General features: G+C 63.3%; 1 protein-coding gene across 3 annotated transcripts; it reads right to left on the reverse strand.

The window, feature by feature from the left end:
* Positions 1-4,115: 4,115 nt before the first annotated feature.
* Positions 4,116-23,888, reverse strand: SCAMP4 (secretory carrier membrane protein 4). 3 transcript variants are annotated; one of them, XM_046638064.1, is made up of 7 exons: positions 23,782-23,888; positions 16,992-17,039; positions 14,688-14,816; positions 14,218-14,374; positions 12,751-12,852; positions 7,569-7,686; positions 4,116-5,736 (listed from the first exon to the last, which is right to left on the reverse strand). In XM_046638064.1, the coding sequence occupies exons 2-7, from the start codon at positions 16,996-16,998 to the stop codon at positions 5,557-5,559; spliced, it is 693 nt and encodes a 230-aa protein (XP_046494020.1). In that variant the 5' UTR covers positions 16,999-17,039; positions 23,782-23,888; the 3' UTR covers positions 4,116-5,556. The 3 variants fall into 3 exon arrangements, 2 of the variants coding, with proteins under 2 accessions (XP_046494020.1, XP_046494021.1); XM_046638065.1 differs by lacking the exon at positions 23,782-23,888 and adding an exon at positions 18,426-19,053; XR_006885076.1 differs by lacking the exons at positions 4,116-5,736; positions 7,569-7,686; positions 12,751-12,852; positions 14,218-14,374; positions 14,688-14,816 and adding exons at positions 14,833-15,378; positions 18,426-20,149 and having other exon boundaries at positions 23,782-23,856.
* Between the last annotated feature and the right edge of the window lie 368 nt (positions 23,889-24,256).

A 24,256-nucleotide genomic window follows, 5' to 3' on the forward strand; every position in this document is an offset into this window, starting at 1 on the left:
CCCCGTCTCCGCCTCCATCTTCATGTGGCGTCCTCCCTCTGTGTGTGTGTCTGTGTCCAAATGTCCTCTTTTTTCTTTTTTATTTTTGAGGAAGATTAGCCCTGAGCTAACATCTGCTGCCAATCCTCCTCTTTTTGCTGAGGAAGACTGGCCCTGAGCTCACATCCGTGCCCATCTTCCTCTACTTTATACGTGGGACGCCTGCCACAGCATGGCTTGCCAAATGGTGCCATGTCCGCACCCGGGATCCGAACCAGCGAACCCCAGGCTGCCACAGTGGAACGTGTGCACTTAACTGCTGTGCCACCGGGCCGGCCCCCAAATGTCCTCTTTTTATAAGGACACCAGTCTTATTGCATTAGGGCTACCCTGCTCCAGCATGGCCTCACTTTAAATAATTACTCCTGTCAAGACCCTATTTCCAAATAAGGTCACATTCGGAGGGGCTGGGGTCTAGGACTTCACCATAGGAATGGTGGGGGTCATAATTCAACTCATAGCAAAGCACAAATACACATGTATGCACCTCGAACACACAGGCACCTACAGGTGCACACGGACATGCACACAAACCAGTGCCCCCCCGCCCCGCCACCTGAGGGCAGGGTCAGGGCCCCCAGCCCCCAGCCGGGTTGCCAAGAGTTGTAGGATAAATGCCCCAGCTCCCCAGCTGTGGACGGACAAGCTGAGACAGAGCCTCAGTCCCTCCCAGGGGGTCCCAAGGGACTGAGCCCCGACGGCCGCAGCCATGGGAGGCTCATCACTGCCCCCCTCCTGGCCTCTGCCCTCCCGCCTCCCAGAGAAACCTTTTGCCCTGGACCTTGGTCTTGGGATCAAAGCATCATGTTGCAGCGGAGTGAATGCAGCAGCTGACAGGAGAATCCAGCTGTCTCCCATGAAGCCAGATGTTAAACAGATTTGCTAAATGAGAACAATGCCACTCATCCCTTTTTTGAAAAAAAAACAAAGATTTTTTAATGTTAAAATGTAACTTTTTTTTTTTTTTTTTGGTGAGGAAGATTGGCCGTGAGCTAACATCTGTGCCAACCTTCCTCTATTTTATGTGGGATGCCTGCCACGGCATGGCTTGACGAGCAGTGCATCCACAGGGGATCCAAACCGGCAAACCCTGGGCCACTGAAGCAGAGCGAGCGAACTTAACCACTGTGCCACCAGGCCAGCCCCAAAATGTAATGAATTTTTAAAAAATGACATTATCAAATGTTTTAAAGTTTTCTGTCTCAAATCCTAAATATTAGTGTTTCACTCGGGGAGGCAGGAAGGACCCTCCCCTAGAGCCGTCAGAGGGAACACGGCGCTGCGGACACACTCACCTCACACGTGTGGCTCCAGGATGTGAGCCCCCAGCCTGTGGGTCTCCGTGGCGGCCGCCCCGGAGCCTGGTCCACACCCGTCACTCACGTCGTGGCCTTCCCCCCCGCCCCCCGCCCCGGCCCCGGCCCTGGGGGGGGGTCTCTGCGTCTGCACTGCTGGAGGCAGGGCATCTACGAGTGAATTTTCCTTCCTATGCTCACGAGCTTCCTGCGAGAAAGGAGGTCCGGGGTAAACCCCATCAATCAGACGTCATCCTGATCGATCACTAATTCTCTCCACAGTGAGGTGAAATCGCTGCCAGTTGCCTTCACGTGCCTGCTTCCGGAAATGACTTCCATCAGGATCGATGCTTTTCTGTGTAACGAGTACTCCAGCCCTCGATCAGACTTAAACAAAACCAAACCCTGTGTTCATTTTTCTAATTCAGTTGCTGCTCTATCATTTCCACAAACGACGATTTTGCCAGGTCAGATCTCGCAGGTAAGGCAGGGGGGTCTCACCCGGGGTGAACCTGCCCCCCGGGGACACTGGGTGATGTGTGGGGACATCTGTGGTTGTCACAACTGAGGGTGCTCCTGGCATCGAGCGGGTGGGGCCAGGGATGTTGCTCAACCCCCCACAGCACCCAGGACGGCCCCCCAGAGATGACCCGGCCCCAATGACCCCAGCGCCGAGGGGGACAGACCTGGAGCTAAAGCCAGGCTCACAGGAAACAGACAAGTAGCCACAAATGACTTGTGGCAGGGCCCTCCTCGTCCACCGGCTTCCTCTCACTAGAGGTGAGCTGTCCCTGCTCCTGGCCGAGCTCAGTGCCTCCCTTCTGGTCCCACTGAGTCCTCTCAGCCCACACTGTCCCCTACAGGGAACCTCCCCAGGGGCCCCCAAGTCCCCTCCCCATATCCTCACCTGAGGTCCCCCTGCAACCATTGCACCATGAACACAGCTCTCATCCCAGCCCAGGGATGCCGTCCCCCACGGTCACACCCCTTGGTGCAGGCTTGGCAGGGCCTGGCCAGCGGCCGCTCCCGCCCTGGGCTGCCTTCTGCTTTCCCTCCCACTCCGAGGCCCATGGTCCCCCCCCGCAGGGGCTGAGCAGTGGCCCCCAGCAACGTGTCCATGTCCCAGAACCGGTGACCTTACTTGGAACCAGGGTCTTTGCTGATGTAATCAAGGATCTTGAAAAGAGATCATCCTGGATTAGGGTGGGCCCCAAATCCAGTGATGGCGTCCTCTTGAGAGACGACAGCAAGCAGAGGTAGACACAGAGAGAGAAGGCGTGTGAGGACGGAGGCAGAGACCGGAGGGACGCGGCCACAAGCCCAGGGACGCCTGGGACCCCCAGAAGCTGGGAGAGGCAGGAAGGACCCTCCCCTGGAGCCTCTGGAGGGAGCACAGCCCTGAGACACCCTGATCTGGGACTTCCGGTTTCCAGAACTGGGAGAAAAAATCCGTGTAGTTTAAGCCCTGGGGTCTGTGGTCCCATCACGGCCGCCCCAGCGAACAGCCCCTTCTCAACTTCGTCCCTGGTGGCCCTCAACCCGACCCCCGTCCTGCGTCCTTGCATGTCACCTTTGAGGCCACGACACGCCGATCCTTTCTGCAGGCCTGCGTGTCCCTCTCCTGGGCAGTCACCGGCCCCACCTCCCCGCCCGCCGGCTCCCTGTTCCTCCGGGCCCGCGTTCCGCAGCACCGCACTCTCAGTTGAGTCTCCTGTTTCCTCCTTTCTGACCTTCGCTGCCCCTCTCCGGCGGCTGTCGCATGCTGTCCCGGCTCTGGGGGCCGCTGGCATCTTCGGCGTTCCTTGGCTTATAGACACGTCATCCCATCTCTGCCTCCGTCTCCACGTGGGGTCCTCTCTGTGCCTGTCTCTGTCCAGGTGTCCCTTCTATAAGGACACCAGTCATACTGGGCCAGGGGCCACCTTCAAGCTCTCATCTTGACTGTTGACGACTACGACGGCCCTATATCCAAATGAGGCCCCTCCTGAGGTCCTGGGGGCAGCCTTCCACGCATGAATTCGGGGGAACACAGTTCCACCCCCGCCGTTTGCTTGGCGCTGTCTGTCCAGTTTCTCTGTGGGTCTTAGTTTCCTTCCACTCTGTGGGAGCCAAGTGTCCTGTGGGAAGACAGACGCCTGCCCTCCCTCCCACGTACACGTAGGGCGTCCACTCTCTGCCACCAACAGGTCCCCACCATGCGCCCCGGGAGGGGCCCCTCCGGCTGGGCCTCTGTAAGGCCTGGCCGGTTCTACTCCAGCTATTTCTACCACGACTGTGCCTTTATGGCAAGCGACACTGGCTTCTCATTTTCTGTGAATTCCATTTTTCAAATGAAAACCGTTGAGCATGAAGAAAATGGGTTGATGTAAAAAAAAAACAAGGAGACCTTCACATGGAGTTCTCTGTGTGCACCTCTGTCCAATGTCCCTTCGGTACGGGACCACCAGGGACAGGGGTGGCATGTGGCCACGGCGTGAGGGTGAGGCTGCCAGGGGTGGGAGGTGGTGTTGGTGGAGCCGGGCTCCCTCCTCAGGGCCCAGAGAGGTTCAGGTGCCCCGTCGGGGCTGGGTCCACAGGTGAGACCTACTGCAGGGTGTCTGGGGTGTCACCCTCGATGACAGGCCCTGCGGCCAGGTGCACAGGCTGGTCCTGGTTTATCCTGCTGGAGGCCGAGTGCTGGGACCCTATGTTGGGAGGAAGGCCCGGGCGGGGACAGACAGACAGACACACACACACACACACGTGCCACAAACAGCCCCCCGGGAGGGAGGCTGGCTCAGATGCAGAAAGAACGTATTTATTTCCAGGATATTTTCTGATAACAAAAACCACCTCAACGTATTAACAAAGGTGCCAAGGACAGTGGGGGCACGGGGGAGGGGGGAGCCGTGGTGAATCCATGTGTCTTCCTCCGACATGGGGTGACCACTTGCTGACCACCTGGCCAACGGGCTGTGTCACCATCAGCGTTAGGGTCATGACGAGATTCGGCCCCACGGTGAGCACCTCTCCGTGCGAGAGGCCGGCTCGGGGACGTTAGGGGCACCAGGAGACCCGGGGCTGGGTTTCCATCCAGGAGGCCTCGTCCGCTGGGGACCTGGATGCAGCCACTTCCTCCAGGGACCATGGCACAAACAGCTCAAGCAAGCAAGCGCAGGCCCGGGGAACAGCGTGGCCCTCCGGCCGGGGGCTTCTAGAAGCAGGCGTCCCGGGGAAGCAGCCGAGGGGCAGTGCTGGGGAGGGAGGGGCACCTGGCAGCCTGAGGCCACCAGGAGGCCTCCTGTGGTCCGTCCAGTCACAAAGCGGCTGCAGAGCCCCTGGGACACTGGGTTCCTTCGTCTGGAAGAAGCCAGCAGAAGGGGAAGGGAGCAAGCACGGCGAGGCTGCTCAGACTCCTCGATAAGGCACAGAGGTGGGTCGCCATCTCCTCCCAGGGCTGCCCTCCTGAGAAACTGCACGCCCCGCCTCCCGCAGATCCAGAACAGGGCCGGCCCAGGACAGGTGTGACCTCAAGAGCCGCCCGCTCTCCTCTGCGCCTGCACGGGGCGGGGTGCTGGTGGGGCCTCTCTCCCTTAGCCTCCCCGGGCGTGGACTTCTAACCATTACAGGGAAAAGGCGTCTCGGGATGCGAGTGACCGTGGGCAGGAGTTGGGAGGCAGGCCGGCCCCCACAGCAGCCGAGCAGCCCGGGGCGGAGGAACTGGGATGGACGGACAGACAAACGGGGGCGGGGGCAGCGCTCAGATCGTGGAGGCGACGGATCTGCCTCTGGCCATCCCGAGGGCTCAGCCGGTGGGCCCTCCCGCAGCAGGCGGTGGGGGACTCAGGAGGACAAAAGTCCCGAGGAGCCGCTGTGCCTCAAGTCCCTCTGTCGCCCGAGGGGCCCAGCAACCTGGTGCCGAGGCTCCCTCGTCCTGGCATGGGGCGAGCGCCCTGACGAGGAGGCCGCGGTGGGCCCTCTGAGACCGCACGGGGAGTGTGAGGCCGCCGCGGTTCTGGGGCGAGCGCGGTGGGGGTGAGGAGAGCATCCTTGTGCCAGCAGGGCAGGGAGAGGAACGCGGGGCAGCCTGGCTGGGAGCCCTGGCGGCCACTGACCCCTCCTGCCGTCCCAGCTCGGGGAGAGGCTGAGCTGCTGCCCGGGAGGGACGGGGTACAGGCTCCAGGGCTCAGGGGACCCAGGGCAGCAGCGGGAGTGGAGGGGGAGGCAGGCCGGCTGGCTCCCTCTAGGGCCACTGGCCGCCACCGGCCGGGTAGCTGGGCACCGTGGGGTACTCGGGCAGGCTGTTCCCGGAGAAGTTGTTGTACTGGGCCTCCCGAGATGGCGGGTTCCGCCAAGCACCTGTGCTCCACTCCGTCTGCGCCTTCTGGAAGCTTCCGCCAGCCCCTCGATAGATCCTGTGCACCTGCAGGGGTGGAGGGCAGGGAAGCAGAGGAGTCAGCGAGGGTCTGCGGGACGAGGAGACCCATTCGTGCTGCAGGTGACGCTTTCCTTAAACGGATCACAAAAGTAACAGAATGCTCTTTGTGGAAACTTTAGAAAACACACAGACACCGGGATCGGGCACTTGGGCCACGGTCACCTCTCAGAGTTGATCTCAGCTGCCCCTGCCTGGCCCACCCTCAGCCACGAGCATTTCTGTCCTGCGGGCAGCCTGGGGTGTGTCTCCTCAGGGACCGCCCCCGCCTGACACCCACCGCCTCGTGGGGCGGCGCCTGGTGGCAGAAACGCACAAAAAACTCAGGTAATGATTCCTCGACGGCCTTGTGACGCGGGCGCGTCAGGCCTGGACCCTGTCCGTCGCAACAGCCATCTCTAGGCAGACGATTATTTCCCCCACAGGGGCCCCCAGGGACGGACCACCGACTCCTCACTGTCCAGAAAAGCTGTGCCCCTAGGGGCACCGGGCTGCGCTATTTCTGGAAAGTGGCAAATTCAGGAACCAAGACAATGGCCTTTCCACTCGAGGCTCCTGACGTCGGTCAGGCTGCGCGGTGGTTGCGTCCCGCTGGAGTCGTCTTCTCTGCAACCCCCCTGCCAGCGACCCGCCAAGCCTGCAGTGCCCCTGGGGACCCCGTCCGGTGGCCTGTCTGTCTCCCTCTCGTGCTGAGCGGAAGACCCTGCTGGACACGGGCGGCTCCCGGCCAGGGCTCTAGAGATGTTCACGGTTTCTGCTCATTTCTCCCTCCTCCCTGCAGGTCGTCCAGACGGCTGGAGGGATTTGGGGCGCCAAGCGCTTCTCTGTCCTCCCAGACAGCCAAGGGCACGGGGTCAACAGCCCAGACTGCAATGCTGCTGCAGCCATGAGGGCGCATGGCAAGGAGGCCGGAAGGGACTTAAAACTTTCCTTTTTTTTTTGGCGAGGAAGACCGTCCCTGAGCTGACATCTGCATCAATCTTCCTGTTTTGTATGTGGGACGCTGGCACAGTAGGGCTTGATGAGTGGTGCTAGGTCCATGTCCAGGATCAGAACCCACAAACCTTGGGCCGCCAAAGTGGGTCACACGAACTTAACCACTGTGCCACCGGGCCGGCGCCTCAAAACCAGTTTTTAAATGTCGCTGGCAACCCTGTCGCCCGGCGCAGGGCTGGCTTCCGGAGCAGCGCCCCTGCACATGGCGGGCGGCCAGCCGGGACGGCACCTCTGGGAAGGCTGGGCAGACGCACCGTGGGCCTCGCGGCCCGTTGGGTCTCACGTGGTTCCGGGACGACCCTGGTGCGGCCGATGCCTCCGGGGCTACAGTGCGCACGTCTCCTGCAGGGAGGCTCCAAACAACTGGAGCGCCGGCAATGGGGGAGACGGTCGGCCCTGAGCACTCGCAATGAGGCGGCGCAAGTGGAGACGCTGAAGTTTTAGTTTCACTTAATTTTACTCCATTTGAATCTAACTGTAAATGGGAACGCGCGGCCGGTGGTGGCCGAATCAGGCGGCGTGGGCTACACCTGGGCACACGTGTGTGCCGGGGCTCCAGCAGACAGCGCCCCCAGAGGCAGACATGTCGTCGGCCCATGCTCTGCCACTTCCCCAGGCCTCCCTCACTGCCAGGTCGCGGTGGGCGGGGCAGGCAGGGTCCCCGCCCGAGCAGTGGAGGGTGCGGACCACGGAGGGTCTCCTTGCTTCCTTGACACTCAGGCTCTTGCTGCTGACAGAGAGACAAGACGAGCCCTCGAGGCTGGGGGGCACGTGGACAGGAAGCATGGGAAGAAGCTGGACGTCCCGGGACCCAGAGGACTTACCTTCATGATCACGACGGCCATCAGGGCAGCTGACATGGAGAACATGATGGCTGGAAGCAGCATGACCACAGCAGCCCCGACATTGGTCTGGAAGAACCCGATCGCTGCCAGCCAACCACTGCAAGGGGCAAGAGAGAGCGTGGGTGCTAGCAGGTCTGCCAGAGCAGGGTGCACGATCCTTCCTATGTAAAGAGCTCCGACAAACCAACAAGAAAGATAAACTAGCAGAGAGATGGGCAATTTGTACGAGGAGTACCAGGAGGCCAGTAAACAGGAGAAATGACGTTTAAACCCACCAATGAAGACACACACATCAGAATGTCATTCTTCCGCCGTCGAACCGGCAAACTTGGTGTGTGTGAGGTAAGGATGTGGACAGTGCCCTGTCAGCTGGAGTGTGTGGCCTTTACCCCAACTATTCAACTTCTAAGAATTTAGCCACAGTAATTATTTGTAATAATGAGAAGCTGGGAGGAAGCTAAACATTCACCGGCTGGGATGACACAAACATGAATCATGCTACAGCCGCACGTCGGAATACCCAGGAGATGCTAAAACATAAGAGGGAAGAAAGAAAGCGGAAGACCAGCCAGGAGCAGCAAGAGCCCGTGAAACCCGTGATGTCATCAGTCCGTACACAGAACATCCATCTCGTTACCCGTTCTCGCCTCTGGGAGCGGGCAGACAGGAAACACGGAATTGTTGAGAATACTTTTTCTTAACGAGTCATAAAACCACACGGTTTGAGATCCAGGAAACTCAAAAGAATATACAATGAATGGCCTCCCTCCCGCCAACACCCTCCCCAGCCCAAAGGGAATGAACGCAATCCTTCTGCCACGTCTCCTTCCACAAAGTGTTTATAAATACGTGCGTGTGGTACACACCTGCACACGAGAACACAGTACTCGCTCTGTGAAATGAGGGGCAACACTCCACGCACAGTGCTCTGCGCCGTGAGGGGTGTGAGAAAGGCCAGTGGCCGAGGGCTCAGTGGATGCTGGGCGGGACAGACGGGCAGCTGGGGCCGGGCCAGGTGGGGCGGCTGGAGCAGAGGTGCTGGCTCTGCCAGGGGCATCCTCTGGGGATCAGTATCTCCCACAGGATCGGGGCCCTGGAAAAGGGGCTGGGCAGGTGGGGGGCCAGCCCGAGGAGCGGAGTCTCTGGGGAGGGAGGACGCACCCCCAGTGGGAATGTACACGGGAGAAGGCTCCACGGGGGCACCAGCCTCCCAGACACGCCCAGGAGCCAACTGGCGGCCGGCCGCTCCCAGGAGAACAATCTCAGTTACAACCCAGGATGACGCCCCTCAGGAACAGCAGGGGACACACTGGCCTCGCTCAGCTCCAGGCAAGGGAAGAGCCGCCGCATCCCAGCCGCACCCGGCAGAGCCACGGAGAGCGGCGGGGGGCAGCAGGTGGCCGCAGAGAGGCCTGAAGACAGGGGCAGGCGGCAGGCAGGGGACAAGGGGTGCCAGGTGCTCCCCTGAGGCCGCTCAGCCAGGAACTTGAACCAGGGACAGGGGACAGAACGTGCAAGGACGGCACAGGGACGCAGCCTGCAGAACCTGTGGGGGCGGCTGCAGCTCCTCAGGTTAAAATCGTCACCAGGTCATCCAGCCATTCACTCCAGGGGGGACACTCGAGAGACATGAAAACACATGTCCACAAGGAAACTTACAGAAACTTCAGAGCTGCACTCACGACAGCCAGAGTGGACACGACCCCAGCGCCCATCGACGGCTGATGGACACACGTGTCCCCCACACGCTGGAGCACGACGTGGCCGTGAAGAGGAGCGAGGCCCGGACACGGCTGCACGTGGACGGACCCAAACACACGACGCTCAGGGAGAGACGCAGACACAGAAGGACACACGGCGTGTGACCCCATGGACGGGAAACGTCCAGAACAGGCAGATCCATAGACAGAGAGTGGGCTCATGGGGGCCGGGGGCTGGGGAGTGAGTGGGGGTGATGCTGATGGGGACGGGGCTGCTTTTTGGGGTGATGGAATGTTCTGGAATGAGACAGTGGTGCTGGTTGCACAAGCTTGTGAATGCACTGAAAGCAGTGAACTGTACACTTGTTAAAAAGGTGGCCTTCTGGCCCGTGAAAGCTCTCCGGGTAAAGCCATTACCCTAAAACCCCAACTGCGGCAGTCTCTGCGGGATGACGGAGCCCACAGGCGGGGGCCTGGGAGAGATGCCACCCACGAGGCGGGCGACCTCACCTGGCGCCCGAGGTGAACAAACCGCTCAAGCAAAACTCAAGCAAACGCCACATGGGATCCAAACAGGAAAAGATGTTGGTGGAAAGGTGGTGGGACCCGTAGAGCCGCGGTCAGGGGCGCATGGCACCCAGCGGGTCTCTGTTGCGGCCCAGGCCATGGGGGGCTCCTGGGTGCGGGGAACAGCCGCGTTCCGGCCCACCTGCGCCCTTCTGCAGACCTCCAAGTGGCCCGACAGAGAAAGCCGGTTGAAGAGAAAACGAAGCTCAGAGCCATGGACGGTGGCAGCACGCTGGGCGCCCTGTGGCCCTAGGGGGTCACAGTCACCTTCTCGGGTGTGAAGAGCATCACGCTCATGTGTACACAACATGTTCATAAATTTCAGAAGTCCCTCCGCTTTATAGGTTCACAGGCAAGTGTCTCCCGGGGAGACAGATGACCAGAGCATGTGGGGAAGGACGGATGGAGCCACACGCAGGACACAGGCTGGGCGTGGAGCCCGGACGCAGGCCTCCTGGGGGCCTCGCTCTGCACGGGGACAGCCTGCAAGGCTCCCCAGCAAAGCGCTGTCACCAGGAGCTGCCCTGAAGCCCCAGGAGGGCCGGGCGGGGACGAGCCGGAGCCCGCGGTCTGCCCGCCCCCTGGTGGTGACGCAGGGGACTGCCGCTGCGCAGGGCCCGCACGGCTGGGGGGGGGGGGGGGGGGGGGGGGGGTGGATGATGATGGACAGACAGACCAGGGATGGGAGACCCAGGCAGGATGTGGCTCCCTGCCCTCAGCCCCGGACAGGGCCAGCGTGGTCCCCTCCAGGCCCCGGGCTGGCACGCACGAAGAAAGCACAGCCAGGAGGGCCGGCTGCCCGCGCTCTCGCGTCTCCCACCCTGCCTGGGCCCAGTCTCCCCATCTGCGAATGGGAGGAATGTCGCCCCTTTATAGGGAGCACACGAGTCAGGGCCCGCCTACACAAGCAGCAGTGTCATTACTGTTCTCATCCTCTTAGTTTTACAGAGGAGGAAGACGGCTCGGCCACTCCCTTCCCCGAGGGCACCAGCTGCTGGGCGCCCGTCCCCTCGCCCCGTCCTGCCCTGACTCGAGGAGGAAAAGCTCGCTCCTGGAGGGGCCTTTCTGCAAGCCGGCCCCGCAGAAGAAGGGCTCACCCGCCCTGCATGGAAGCCAGGAAGTGGGGCACCGGGCAGAAGAGAGCTGCAATGGTGGGCCTGAGGCCGCCACCTCGCAGAGGCCGGCTCAGCAGGCCGGCCCCCAGTGGCGTCTGGACCTGGACTCGGGCTCAGTCAGCCACACTACCCGGGCTCCCAGCCCTCAGCCGTCTGTGCAGACACAGGCTCTGCTCAAGCTCTGCTCCCCTCCTGAGCCTGGAATCCCATGCCCGGCCCGAGAACCCAGTCCTGGGGACGGTCCCTCACACGTGCTGTCACATCTGGTTTGGGGGAATCAGGCACGTCCTGTGGGACTCCCCTGGGAGAGGACTCTGGAAGCTTCTGCCTGGTCTCCCGCCCCCGCCCCACATGCCCTTCCTTCTGCTCATTTTTACTCATGTCCTTTCTCTGCAGAAACCACAGCCGTGAGGACGACCATGGCTGAGTCCTGGGGTCCCCGGGGGTCCCCACACCTGGGAGGGTCCTGGGGACCCCAAGACAGCCCATTACTGGTCCTCCAGACCCAGATCTGGGAGGGTGTCAGCCAAGAAGGAATGCAACATTCAGGGTCCCCGCAGAGCCCACCTGCTCCCCACGCAGGAAGGGAGTGCCAGGGCCATGTGGGGGAGGCAAGATTCTGGAAGATCTGGCGAGAAGCAGACGGGGCAAGGCTCTGCACAGAGGATGGGGCAGGCACGGCAGGAAACAGACCACAAGGAAGGAGCTCAAGAAGCCGGGCCCACGAGGCCGCGAACACCCGCACGAGGCCTCCAAGGCCAGAGAGACGGCATGACCTGTCTCCGGGCAGGACAGATCGCGGCAGCACTCCCAGCTGACAGCGGAAAAGAGTGACGAGAATGAGAACCGCGGAAATGAGGGCAGCCCGGGGGCCCAAACCAGGAGCCAGGAGGCCCACAAGTGAGCAAGAAGACCCCAAAGTTGCGAGGCCAGACAACCGGGGTGGGCAGAAGGCCCCAAAGATGACCCTGTCCTGGTCCCTGGCCCTGTGGATGTGTCACCTCACGAGGCAGAGGGAACTCTGCAGACAGGTTAAGTCGAGGCCCCTGGGATGGGGGTGACCCTGGATTCCCGGGGCCCAGGGTCAGCCCAGGGTCCTGAGCAGAGGGAGGCAGGAGGGTCAGAGGCCGAGATGGAGACGCTGCGCTGCTGGCCGTGCGGACGGAGGAAGGGGCCTCGAGCCCAGGACGCGGCGCCTCTGGAAGCTGGAGGAGGCGGGACACGCTCCTCCCCTGGGGCCTCGGGAGGACCCGCCCTGCCCTCACCTGGGTTTAGCCCCGTGGGACCCTGTCGGACTCCCGATCCCAGGATGTGAGATGATGTGTGTGTTTCACTTTAAGTCCCTAGGCTTGGAGTCATTTGCACAGTTGCCACAGAAACGTCCTGTAACACCTTACAGGCAAACCAACGAAGGTCGAGCGCTCTCTGGACGCCGGGGTCACAGGCGGTGCTGTGGGGCAGGCCCTCTCTCCATCTCCCAGCCCTCCTCCCAGGACACGCCGCAGGACCATGCTGCCCAGCAGCCAGCCGGGATGGAACGCAGCTGTGGCCGGCAGAACGTGGCCCTGGGTCTGTGCTTTGGGCCTGGCCCCCCGCCCCACAGAGTGTTTCCAGGAGCAGGGGGCAAACCCCCGGTCCCTCCCGGCCGGCCTGGATTCTGGGGCCCATCTGTCAGCACGTGGCCCACGTTGACGGGTGTGTGTGTCCTCCCGTGTTTCCACAGCTCCCACGCATCACACTGGCGCGTCTATCCACACGGCTCCCACGGGCCCCGCTTACCATGCGCCCCAGCCCGAGAAGCCGACGGCCTGGATGACGGTCAGGACAAACTGGGCTCCGAAGATGAAGAAGAAGGCCATGAAGTTAAAGGAGCTGTCGGCTCTGGGGAGGAAACGACACGCCGTTACCGTGGCCCGCGCCCCGGACGGCGCCCCCGAGGAACAGGGGCAGCAGACGGCAAAGCGGCCTTCCCTCCTCCTTCCGACACTGACGCTCGGGTCACCGCGCACGAGCCCAGCGGGCTCTGACCGCAGGGGCTAGCACGCAGCACCTCTGAACAGATGCTACAGCCATCGGACCTCCACTGGGAAGGACGTGGGGCCGCTCTCTTGCGTCCTAAGGGTTTGACCGAGTCCCGCGTGCACGCCACGCTCACGCGGTTGTCGGAGAGTAATCTGGGCAGACGGTGCATCTCGGGTTCGAGGGGCCCTGCACGCTGCCCTGAGCCCGAGGGACAGCTGCAGGGCCCCCGCCCCAGGCCGCTGCCAGTGCACTGAGGGCCGGTAGGTGCTGGGGGACCCGGGGCTGGAGGAGGAGGGGAAGCTCTCACAGAGCAGGGCTGTCCCCGAGGGCCCACGGCGCTGTGCTGTCCTGCACATGTCTGCCCGAGCCAGCTGGGGACCTCGAGCCCCAGCCCTCCTCCAGCTGCTGCAAATGTGGGCGGGCTTCTGGTTCTTGGCTCCAAGAAGGGCTGACACACTCTGAGCCTGGGATTCAGGGACCACCTAGCAGCAAACACGGCACAGGCCTCAGAGCAGGGGGCCGGCTCGGGGCAAATGTGCACAGCAGCACAACTCACAACGGCCAAAAGGCAGACACAACCTGAGTGTCCATCAACAGATGAGTGTGTCCATCCACATACTGGACTATTACGTGGCCGTGAAGAGGAGCGAGGCCCTGACACAGCCGCACATGGACGGAACTGAACACACGACGCTCAGGGAGAGAAGCAGACACAGAAGGACACACGGTGTGTGATCCCATTGATGGGAAACCTCCAGAACAGGCAGATCCACAGACAGAGAGCGGGCTCGTGGGGGCCAGGGGCTGGGGAGGGGGTGCGGGTGACTGCTCATGGGGACAGGGCTTCTTTTTAGGGTGATGGAATGTTCTAGAACTAGAGATGATCATACAACCTGGTGAAGATGCTAAGAACAGTGAACTGTTAAGTAGGTGAGTTGTGTGCTACGTAAAGTCCATCTCAATAAGCTTCTTACAAAAGAAAACAAAACAAGGAGCAGCTGGCTTCAGTCTGCAGACTCGATATAAACTGTCACCCAAACTGGACAGGAGAAAGGGACACTTACTGATCTCTGGGCCAGAGTGACAGGTGTGGGCCAGGGCGCAGGCCCCAAGAGGAGCTGAGTACACACCTGGTTGATGTCCCGGCCGCCTTGGTCGGGAGCCGCGCATCCGCCCCACACACTCCCAGAGGCCCCTCGGGGTGCGGGCCGCGCGTCGTCTTACCGGAAGGCCTTGTACGCGGGCCGGAACCAGCACACATAGCTGCAGGGGGAGAAGAGCAGCAGCCAGACCAAGGCCAGGCCGAAGTTGGCTCCCGAGCCGCCGCCGATCCACCAGGCCAGGCAGGCGATGAGGTTGACCCCCAGGGTGGCGCAGTAGACTGGGGAGGGGCGACGAGGAGGGTGAGCCGGGACACCTCCCACCCCCCGGGCGAGCCGGCAGGGCAGGCAGGCCAGCTCCCACCAGCGCGGGGACCACGGGGCCAGACAAGGGCTCCCACCCAGCCGGCCCCATCAGCTCTGTCCCCAACACCATGTCGCTGCCGGGACAGAACTTGACTAGAAAGACGAGGTTTATCACAAAACCCTGAGGCTCTCCCCAGCTGAGGATGGGGCAGCTTCGTGGCCTGGACGTGCCCCGGCCTGGGTGTCTGGGGTCCAGGGAGCCCCCGCCCGGCCCCGCCCGCCGCTCACACAGCCACAGCCGGAAGATCCTCTTCACTAGCAGCTGGTGCTCGATGGGGATCTCGTCGGAGAAGTTCTGGTAGAAGCATGGCTTCAGCGGGATGAACTTGGGCAGCGGCGGGAAGTTGTTCTCCTTTCCTGCGGGACAGACGACAGTGCGGGACCACACCGGCTCAGCTCAGTCACGGCCCCAAAGACGTCCCCGTCCTTGTCCCAGGCCCTGTGCACGTGTCACCTCACACGGCAAAGAGACTCTGCAGACGGGCTAAGTCGAGGCCCCTGGGATGGGGGTGACCCTGGATTCCTGGGGCCCAGGGTCATCCCAGGGTCCTAAGCAGAGGGAGGCGGGAGGGTCAGAGGCCGAGATGGAGACGCTGCGCTGCTGGCCGTGAGGACGGAGGAAGGGGCCCTGAGCCCAGGACGCGGCGCCTCTGGAAGCTGGAGGAGGCGGGACACGCTCCTCCCCTGGGGCCTCCGTGAGGACCAGCCCTGCCCGCCCTGGGTTTAGCCCCTGGGACCCTGTTGGACTCCTGACGCCAGGACGTGAGACGATAAATTTTACGCCACCCGTTTGTGGTGACTTCTTCCACCGCTCACAGGAAACACAGACCCGGCGGCAGAGCCCACGTGCTGTCAACACCTGTGACTCCAGAGACGCTTCTGGCACTGGGAATGGATGAGCTTCCCGGGGCCACTGTAACTAATGAGCACAAACTCAGGGGTTTAAAACAACAGAAATTTATCCTCTCTCAGTCCTGGAGGCCACACGCCCCAGATCCAGGCGGGCAGGGCCGCAATCCCTCCACACACTCCAGGGGAGGGTCCTTCCTGCCTCTTCCAGTCTCTGGGGTTCCAGCGTCCCTGACATGTGGCCGCATCACCCGTCTCTGCCTCCGCGGTCACATGGCCTCTCCCTGTGTGTCTGTCTCTAACTCTCCCTCTTCTCAGAAGGACGTCTGTCACATCATGTTAGCATCCCCCGTCTCGTGACCTCATCTTACCCACTTACACCTGCAAAGACCCTACTCCCAAACGAGGTCCCATCGTTCCCAGGTAGTGGGGTCTGGACTTGAACCTATCTTTTGGGCACGTGATTCAACAGTGGCATGCTCCCCAGCACGGCTGCAGGACAGGTGTCCTGGGCCCTGACGAGGGCCGGACAAGGGGCAAAGCAGACGGAGGCCTCTGTTCCCCAGGGCCACCGTGCCACAGGGGCAGACCACAATATCATAACAACTGAGTATCTGTGCACTGTGCAAGAAGATGCTGTCAGGGAGAAGAACAGAGCAGGCAGGACTGCCAGGCACGTGTGCTGGGGTCGGGGGAGGCCTCACTCAAAGGGTGGCATCTGGACAAAGACTAAGCCGGTGAAGAAGGGAACCCAGGGGCCTCTAGGGGAGGGTGCCGCCAGTGCAAAGGCCCTGGGGTGGGTACCTGCTGGGCTAGGAGCACCAAGATCAGGGGCAGGAGGGCAGGTGGGCCAGGCAGACCACACTGTGTTGGCGGCTGAGAAGCCTCAGGACGCCACGGAGTGCCCTGAGCCTGAGCAGACAAAGGATTCGATCTGCTCTGAGCCGGCCCACTCGCTGCTTCTATGATGAGAGGCTGGGAGGAGGCCTCCAGCCTGCCACTGCGGGTCATAGACCCCTCACCCCCGTCCCAGCCCTGAGACCGGGTCCCAAGGCCCCCACAACGGTTCCCCCAGCTCCCAGCCCCAGGTCCTGCTGCTCCCTTGGTCACCGGCACCCCTCTCCCAGCCTGATGTTGACCCCACACCTCCCGCCAGCCAAGCGAGGACAGGGTGACATTCTCAGCAGCCGGTCCCGCCAGCAGGCACTGGGACAGGACGGAGGCTAAAACCGCCAGCCGAGTTGCCCGGCACCGTGAAACCTCAGTTTCCGGGCAGATAGGGAGCCCCAGAGGGACAGTGTGTGCAGACGTGGCCTCGGGGGCCTGGTCCATGGCCGGCTCTGCCCCAGCCGGCTCAGCGTGGTCCACCCGCCTCCCTCCTCTTCCCGGTCCCCAGCAGGACGAGGCGGGCAGCCCGGGGGGGCTCTTCACCGCGGCCGCCGGAGCGAGGGTGTTGTCGGACACGGGCAGATATGAACCCAGATGCCCGGACCTCGATGCCCACCATCATGTCAACGACAAAGCGAGCCCTGAGGCAGAAGGCCGGCTGGGCCGGACACTCGCCTGGGGGACAAGAGTGAGGTGCGTCCCGAGGGGGTCGCAGTGCGTCCAGCTGCCCGGGGACACTTCCTAGAAGGACAGAGAAGCCGGGACGCCCGCTGCAGGGCCCCGGGCAAGACTCACCTGACATTTCTGCTGTGATGACCGGCTGGGGGCGAAGCCTGCAGCCACCTAGGGGGAGACAGCCACAGTCAGGGGGTCCCCACGGCTGCCGGGTACAGTGCTAGCTGCCAGGCCACCCAGGGGGTGTCTGGACTCTTCCCGAAAGGCCAGCCCCAAATGCGGGACCCCAGTCACCAGCTGGCCTCACAGCCTCCTGGGGGGCATCTGCACTGACGGGGGGTCAGGCTGCAGCCCCACCCCACAGTGGCCACAGCCAGGACGTTCCTGGGAGACCAGCGACCTGCCCCCACTGCTCTCCCTCCTCCTCCTCCTCCCCCACCTCAAAGGATGGCTCTGAGCACCTCCGCAAGGTCCCACGTCCAAGTCACCGAGAACTGTGTGCACACTTGCTGTGTGACCTCAGGCAAGTCACACAGCCCAGACTCTCTGGGTGTGCAGGGTTTGCCCCCGTGAGCCTTGCAGGGCCAAGGTCCCCAGTGCACCCCAAGCGAAGCACCCAGGGACAAGTGGGCACGCAGTGGCCCTTCCTAAAGGGAGCCAAGTGACTGTGTCACGGAGCAGCCCCCACGCCAGGCTGCCCCAACGCGCACAACCGAGCAGCATCCGCCGGATCCACAGGGGCTCTGCGTGCAGACGGCGCCACTTCCAGACAGGGCTGGGCCCACACGGCCACAGCCAGTCCCTGCCCAGTCATCACGGCACAGCCGGGCCTGAATGTCCCCAGCACCTGGCACTGGGGCGTGGACACCAAGGCCTGCAGGCCAGTACGGGGCAGGAAGCTGGGACGTGTTCTCACCCACAGTCCAGGTGGGAAGGGTCCAGTGACATCGAGTTCCCCAGGGCCCACCCCTCAGCCCAGTGACGGCCCCACCTGGACCTTCCGTCTGGCCCAGCCCAGCCTGCCTGCAGGCCTGGTGGACTCATGGCCCATGCCAGTGTCTGTCCACTGCACAGAGCCCACGCGTGCCCTGTGCCACGGGCGTCCCCCACTGAGAGCTCGGGGGGGCTCAGAGCAGGGCTGCCTCGGGGCCCCGCAGGGTCGGGGTGCTCAGACAGGGCACGGTGCTATGTGACAAACGGGCCTGCTCTGAGTCCTGACACCTTGCTTCTATCCCTAGCTGCTCTGTGGCAGAACCCCGCTGGCCCCCTCTGGGGACCCCCCTGGGCCCCTGTGAAGCAGACATGGGATGGCCTCAAAGGAGCCTTGGGGTCAGCTGACTCTGAGCTAGCGGGCTACACCAGCGGAGACACACCCTGGCCAGTCACGCCCTTCGAGACCCAGGACACGGGCAGGGAGGTACACCTGGGGCCCCACTGTGCCCACACTCGGCTCAGAAGCTCCCTGCCCTACAACCCCAGGCCCTCAGCGGAGGGACTGCCCCGAACCTGGGACCCTCGGCCACCATGGCCCCGTGACTATCAACAGACACCAACCTGGTTTGGGGGTTGTGTTTATTTTACAGGTCACATCTGTTTTCCGACCCGAGACAGAGGAGACACAATCCTAGAGAACCCATGGGCTCGAGGCTGAAGGTGGCTGGAGGAACGAGGCCTGACTGCCCGGCTCCACGGTCCACGGCCCGGCTGGATCCCAGCTGTGCTCCAGTCCCGGGAGAGCTCAGTCCGGGCAGAAACGTGCGCCCACGGGCCGGCGGGAACAGCGCGGCTGCTGGTTCCGAGGCTGGCAGGCGTGAGTGTCCCTACAATTGAGAGGACCACAGCCTCCTGGATGATGGCAGGGGAGGCCGGGGCAACAAGTGGAGTCCGCGAGGAGGCTGGGGCAACATGTGGAGTCCACGAGGAGGCCGGGGCCATGCCTGGAGTCCGGGAGGAGGCCGGGGCAACATGTGGAGTCCGCGAGGAGGCCGGGGCAACATGTGGAGTCCGGGAGGAGGCCGGGGCAACATGTGGAGTCCACGAGGAGGCCGGGGCAACAAGTGGAGTCCGCGAGGAGGCCGGGGCAACATGTGGAGTCCACGAGGAGGCCGGGGCAACAAGTGGAGTCCGCGAGGAGGCCGGGGCCAGCGCGGAGCAGAGGAAGTCCGGAAGCCGGCGGGCGGGCGGGCACGGGGCCTACGTGTCGGGGTCCAGCCGGCGGCACGTGGCCTCCAGCACTCCGCGGAACACCTGGAAGCGGTGGTTGAGGTCGGGCCGGGCGTGGAGGCGGAGGCGGGTGCCCAGGGCTCCATCGGGTGAGGGCGCGCCGTAGAAGACGCGCCGCACGCGGGAGTGCACCAGGGCCATGGCGCACATGGCACAGGGCTCGCGGGTGACGTAGAGGTCGCAGCCGGTGCACACGTAGGGGACGCCGTCCTCATCCGTGTCCACGTCCTCGTCCAGCTTGCGCACGGAGCCCACGCGGACAGCCTGGGCGGTAGCGGCCGGGGCGAAGGAGCAGGCGGGGTGGGGCCTGAGGTCGTAGGTGCCGCGGCCCTGGCCCTGGGCCACCAGGTCGATGCACACCATGGTGGCGTGCAGCAGGGGGGTGGCCGGGCTGCGGCAGTCGTGGCCCGTGGCCAGCACGCGGTCCGAGGCTGGGTCCACCACCACGGCCCCCACGGCCCTCAGGCCCCTCGCGGCCGCCTGCTGCGCCGCCCGGATAGCCCGCTCCATGTGGCCCTGCATCGCAGCCCGCTCCTGTGCTGAGAAGAGCCGCCCGGCCAGGGCACGGGTCACCTGCCTGTCCTCGTGGAAGGATGTGGGCCAGTGGGCACGGGCCTCCTCAAACTGGCCCCTGGTCAGGGGCGGCCGGGCAGGCACGGGCACCAGGAAGGGCTGTCCCAGGCCACGGGCGTCCACAGCTGGCCACGGCAGGAGCTCGGCGAGCGAGCACGCGCCCACGGCAGGCTCCGCCAGGCACAGCAGCATCTCCAGCGCGTGCGGGCGGCTGGCATCGCGGCTCGGCCGCACCCTCTTGAGGTGGGACTGCGCGGGCAGCGGGTGGACAGCTGACACCTCCTTGAGGAGCCGTGAGGTCTGGCGCTTGTCGAGGACAGGTGCAGCGTAGGCCAGCACCAGCTCCACGGCCCCGCACTGCTGTTCAGACAGGACCGGGAGGGCCTGCCACGGCGCGGGTTCTCGCTCCGGGCTCCCGGCCTCCTGGTCCCCACGCTGCTCTGCGGCGCCCGGGGCAGGGTCCATCCTCGGCACGGCTCCGACTGTGGGAGACAGAGACCGGAGCAGAGCATCATCCGTCAGCCGCGGGAGGCCGGGGTGAGCCGGAGGGGTCCGTCCCAGGAGCGCGCCGCATCGGAAGGCTCGTCCGGAGCTCCAGCCCAAGGACAACGCGTCACTGGCCACCGCGCTCTCGCCCACATCCTACTAGCTCTGGGTTTACACAGAGTTTAAACTGCCACCACTTTTTCTCTTTCTCTTTCTTTGAGCTGTGCCGTGAGCAGAAACGCAGCCCGGATGTCAGAGACTTAAGACGGACGAGAGAGCGTAAGCCGCCTCGGCTGCCTTATGCTGACTGTGTGCTTACGTGGAAATGCTTTGTGTGTCTTGGTTAAACAAACACATCCTTAAAATTGGTTTCACCTGTTTCTTTGTGCGATTTAAAAACTGGGCTTCTAACTGCTTTTACCCCTCACAACGTGCACCCCCGGCTCACTCTGCATCCCACGGGCGCCCATGTGGTTACTGGCCAGGCCCCTCGGAGGGCACGTGAGGTCCTCATCCAACACAACGTGCCCTAAGGTCACGACGCAAGTCTGGCAAATGCACAGAGCGGAGGCGTGGGGGCAGCTGTGAGAAGTGGGAAGTGAGGGGGCCCCGCTTGCACCCCCGACGCCGGTGCCAGGCAGAGCCCCCAGGAGGGCCCACGGCACCGATGCCAAATCCTGCTCCCGGCACACACCAAGTCCAGGAGCCACGGCCCGGATGGCCTGCCCCGGGCCACAAAGCTCTCACTGTCTCCAGGGCAAAAGACAGACACAGCCTCGTTTGTCCCTCCCAGACTACATCCTCTGCCCGATTAAAACAGAACAAGCCACAAGGAAAGGAGGCTGCCAGCGGGACGCTGCTGGCTGGGCCACCAACCCCTAGGGAGGATGGGTAAAAGTGACAAAACAGTCACTATCTGAGCCAGCAACTCCACTCCTAGGTATGTGGCCAGGAGAACTGAAAACACACATGCACACAGAAACCTGCACACGTGTCAACGGCAGCACAATTCACAACGGCCAAAAGGTGCACACAACCCCAGTGTCCAACGACAGCTGACGGATCCACACACGGGTCCACACACACAGTGGAGTATTATGAAGTCGTGAAAAGGAGTGAGGCCCTGACATGGCTGCATGCGGACAGACCTGAACACACGATGCCAAAGGAGAGAAGCAGACACAGAAGGACACACGGTGTGTGATCCCATTGACCTGAAACGTCCAGAACAGGCAGATCCACAGACAGAGAGCAGGCTTGTGGGTGTCACAGGCTGGGGAGGGGGCAGGGCTGATGCTGATGGGATGGGGTTGCTTTGCAGTATGATGAGGATGTTCTAGAACCTGATAGAGATGAAAGTTATTCAACTCCGTGAACGTATTAAAAACCACTAAAACGCTCCTCATGAGTGGGTGACCTGCAGTCCGTGAATTGTATCTCAGCAGAGCGGCTTCGAAAGGGACCGAGAGGGGAGGATGTGAGTCAGCAGACCCCAGACGAGGCCCAGCGCCTCGAGGACAGCTGCGGGTCCTGTGACCACCACGGGTCCTCAGGCTTCCACGAACGGGCTCCCCTGCATCTCCACTGACCCGGGGAGGGAGATCCGGGGACCATCCCTGTTCTAAGGGCCGAGACGAGGCTCCCAGAGGTGAAGGGACTTGCCGGGAGCCACGTGGCTGGGACGGGCAGAGCTGGGACCTAACCTGGCAGCCGGCCACTCACCAGCTCAGTGACCCTGCCTTCCGAGACAGACTGGCAGGCTCCGGCCCACGCAAGATGGGTCCATACCCCGTTCTACACGAGAAGGAAACAGCTTCTGCAGAGGGTGACGCCTGGGCCACCTGCGGAGCACCCACCCACAAACCTCCCGCTTGAACACTCCGGGGGGACCTGATGCGTGGCGGCGGGGGCCACCGCACCTCAGTTCCTCTTCTCCCAGCTCCTGGCCCCCCACACCCTCCGCCTGAGCTCTCCCCAGGTCATGCCCAGCTCAGTCCCTTCCCTTTGCCAACAGCTTCCGTCTCCAAGTCTCCAAGGGGCTCAGGCGGGTCCCTTCACATTTACCGTTGCAGTCCTGAGCCTGCTGCCTCTGTCCAGGGCAGAGAGGGTTCAACTGCAAAGACAGCCCCTTCCCCATGGACCACACACCCTGGAGGGGCTGCCTGGACCAGAAAGACGGGACCCCTAACGGCGATGGGGTCAGTGGCTTAGGACCACCCACCCTTCCAGCATCCCAATGGAAAACGGGCGTGCTCTGGAACTCCTGGGGACAATGGGCAGCTGGTGGCACCCAGGGGCTGTGGGCCTGGGGTCCCAGCAGGAGTGAACTCGGCTCCAGGAGGACGGGAAACGGCACTTCTTCCACGAGCGAGTCAGGCTCCGCAGGCGACACCCAGTAACCCTTGGGCTCGAGGCCTTATCTCACCCCCAGGTCGGGAGGGAGAGAGCCTGGACTGGGTGCGTCCGGGCCCTGCCCCAGGAGCCCTGACCCCAGCTCGGAAGGAAGCTCCCCTGTCCCCTGAGGCCTCAGGCACCAGTCCTACCCCCCACGCCAGCTTCCCCCTCTGGGAAACGGGAACCCACCACTGTCACTCGGGGCTGTGTAGGGCACAAAGCAAGAAAACCCAGGCCTGGCCTGGAAACCACCCTACAGCTTCTCGGGGGCCCCGACTGTGGCAGGTGGAGCCCAGGAGGGCTCCTCAGAGGCAGTGACCCACAGCCAGGCCTGGAAGACAGGCAGAGCAGGGCAGTGAGTCCTGAGCATTAGGAACAGCCAGGGCTGGGGTCTCGGAGGCGCCCATGGGCTGGGTGGGCGCTGGTTCCAGACGCCGTTTCCAGGACTCGGTTCCACCGGAAAGGGAGGGGGCTTCAATTGAATTCGCATTGCTAACACGCCCCCAATAGAGTGGGGTTGCGGGGTGATACCTAGGACGCCCCGATGAACCCGAATTCCAGAGGCGGCGCATATGATCTTTTGGGGTGCGCCTGTCCCATGCGATCTTTGGGACGTACAATTAAAAGAAAAATCACTCCTCGTCTATCAGGAATTCGAATTTAACGGGGCGTCCTGCGCTTTTACTTCCTGAACCTGGCCCCCCTACAAGCGGCCCTCCTGTGCATGACAGCTCGAGACCCTCGGAAATGTGGGGCGCGGGAGAGGACCCCTGATCCCCGGGGCCCGGATAAGAAGTAGTCTCGAAAATTCACCCTTGGATTAAGCATCGTGCGGGATGATGAGCGTTTAGGAGGGTCCCCGCGCCCAAGGCGGGCAGGAGGCTGCAAACGGGGAACCCCCGAGGCAGGGAGCTGGCCGCGATGACCCGCGGGCACGCGCACCGGAAGCAGCTGGACCCGCGGGGCCTCCACGCCGGGCCGCAGGGGCGCGCGCACGCGCAGAAAGGCGAGGGTCGCGAGGAGCGGGGTCCCGCAGCCCGGCCGCCCCGCGCGCACGCGCACACGCGCCGCTCCCCCCGCCCGTTTGAGGCACGCGCCAGTCCGGCCCGGCTGCCCCCTCGCTCCCCGCGCGGCCAGCGCCCCCCGCAGCCGAGACCCCCCCGTGGCCGCCCCCTCTCGCATCCGGGGGGGCCCGGGTCGCGAGAGCCCGAGACCCCAGAGGCCACGCGCTTACCTCAGGAGACGAGCGCGAGCGCTGCGCTTCTCCAAGTCTTAGCAACCGGCCGCCCGCCCCGCCTCCGCCTGGCGCCGCGGGGCACGACGGGAGCGTAGTTCCAGGGGCGGGGTCGGCGCGCGGCAGAGGCGGGGCCCGGACTACAATCCCCACAACGCCGCGCGCGCGGCCGCCTCGCTCCGCCCCTCCCCAGAGCGCCGCTCCCGTGACCGGCAGTTGAGCGTTGAGTTGAGGGTTCGAGACCCGTGCGGGCGGCGGAGAAAAGTCGGACCCTGGGGACCCTTGGAGAAAATCAGTAGAGTAGGGAGACTGAGGCAGAAAGGCACACGACACCCACTCCAGTCACTCCCCGAGCATACTTTGGTGCTGCCACGTGGTTCCCGAGGAGCTGTCCCCAGAGACCTGGGTGGACTCAGGTTCCAATTCTGGTCTGAGGCCCAGGCTGACTCCAGGGCTCAGTTTCCCCATTTGTACC

The sequence above is a fragment of the Equus quagga genome, chromosome 14, assembly GCF_021613505.1.
Source record: "Equus quagga isolate Etosha38 chromosome 14, UCLA_HA_Equagga_1.0, whole genome shotgun sequence".
NCBI lineage: Eukaryota > Metazoa > Chordata > Mammalia > Perissodactyla > Equidae > Equus > Equus quagga.

Coding starts and splice junctions, on each gene's coding strand:
- SCAMP4 (XM_046638064.1), bottom strand. Junction 14,375..14,687: donor GATCTTCCGGCTGTGGCTGT/GTGAGCGGCGGG, acceptor GCCCCTCCCCAG/TCTACTGCGCCACCCTGGGG. Junction 12,853..14,217: donor CCCGCGTACAAGGCCTTCCG/GTAAGACGACGC, acceptor TTTCCTCCCCAG/AGCCGACAGCTCCTTTAACT.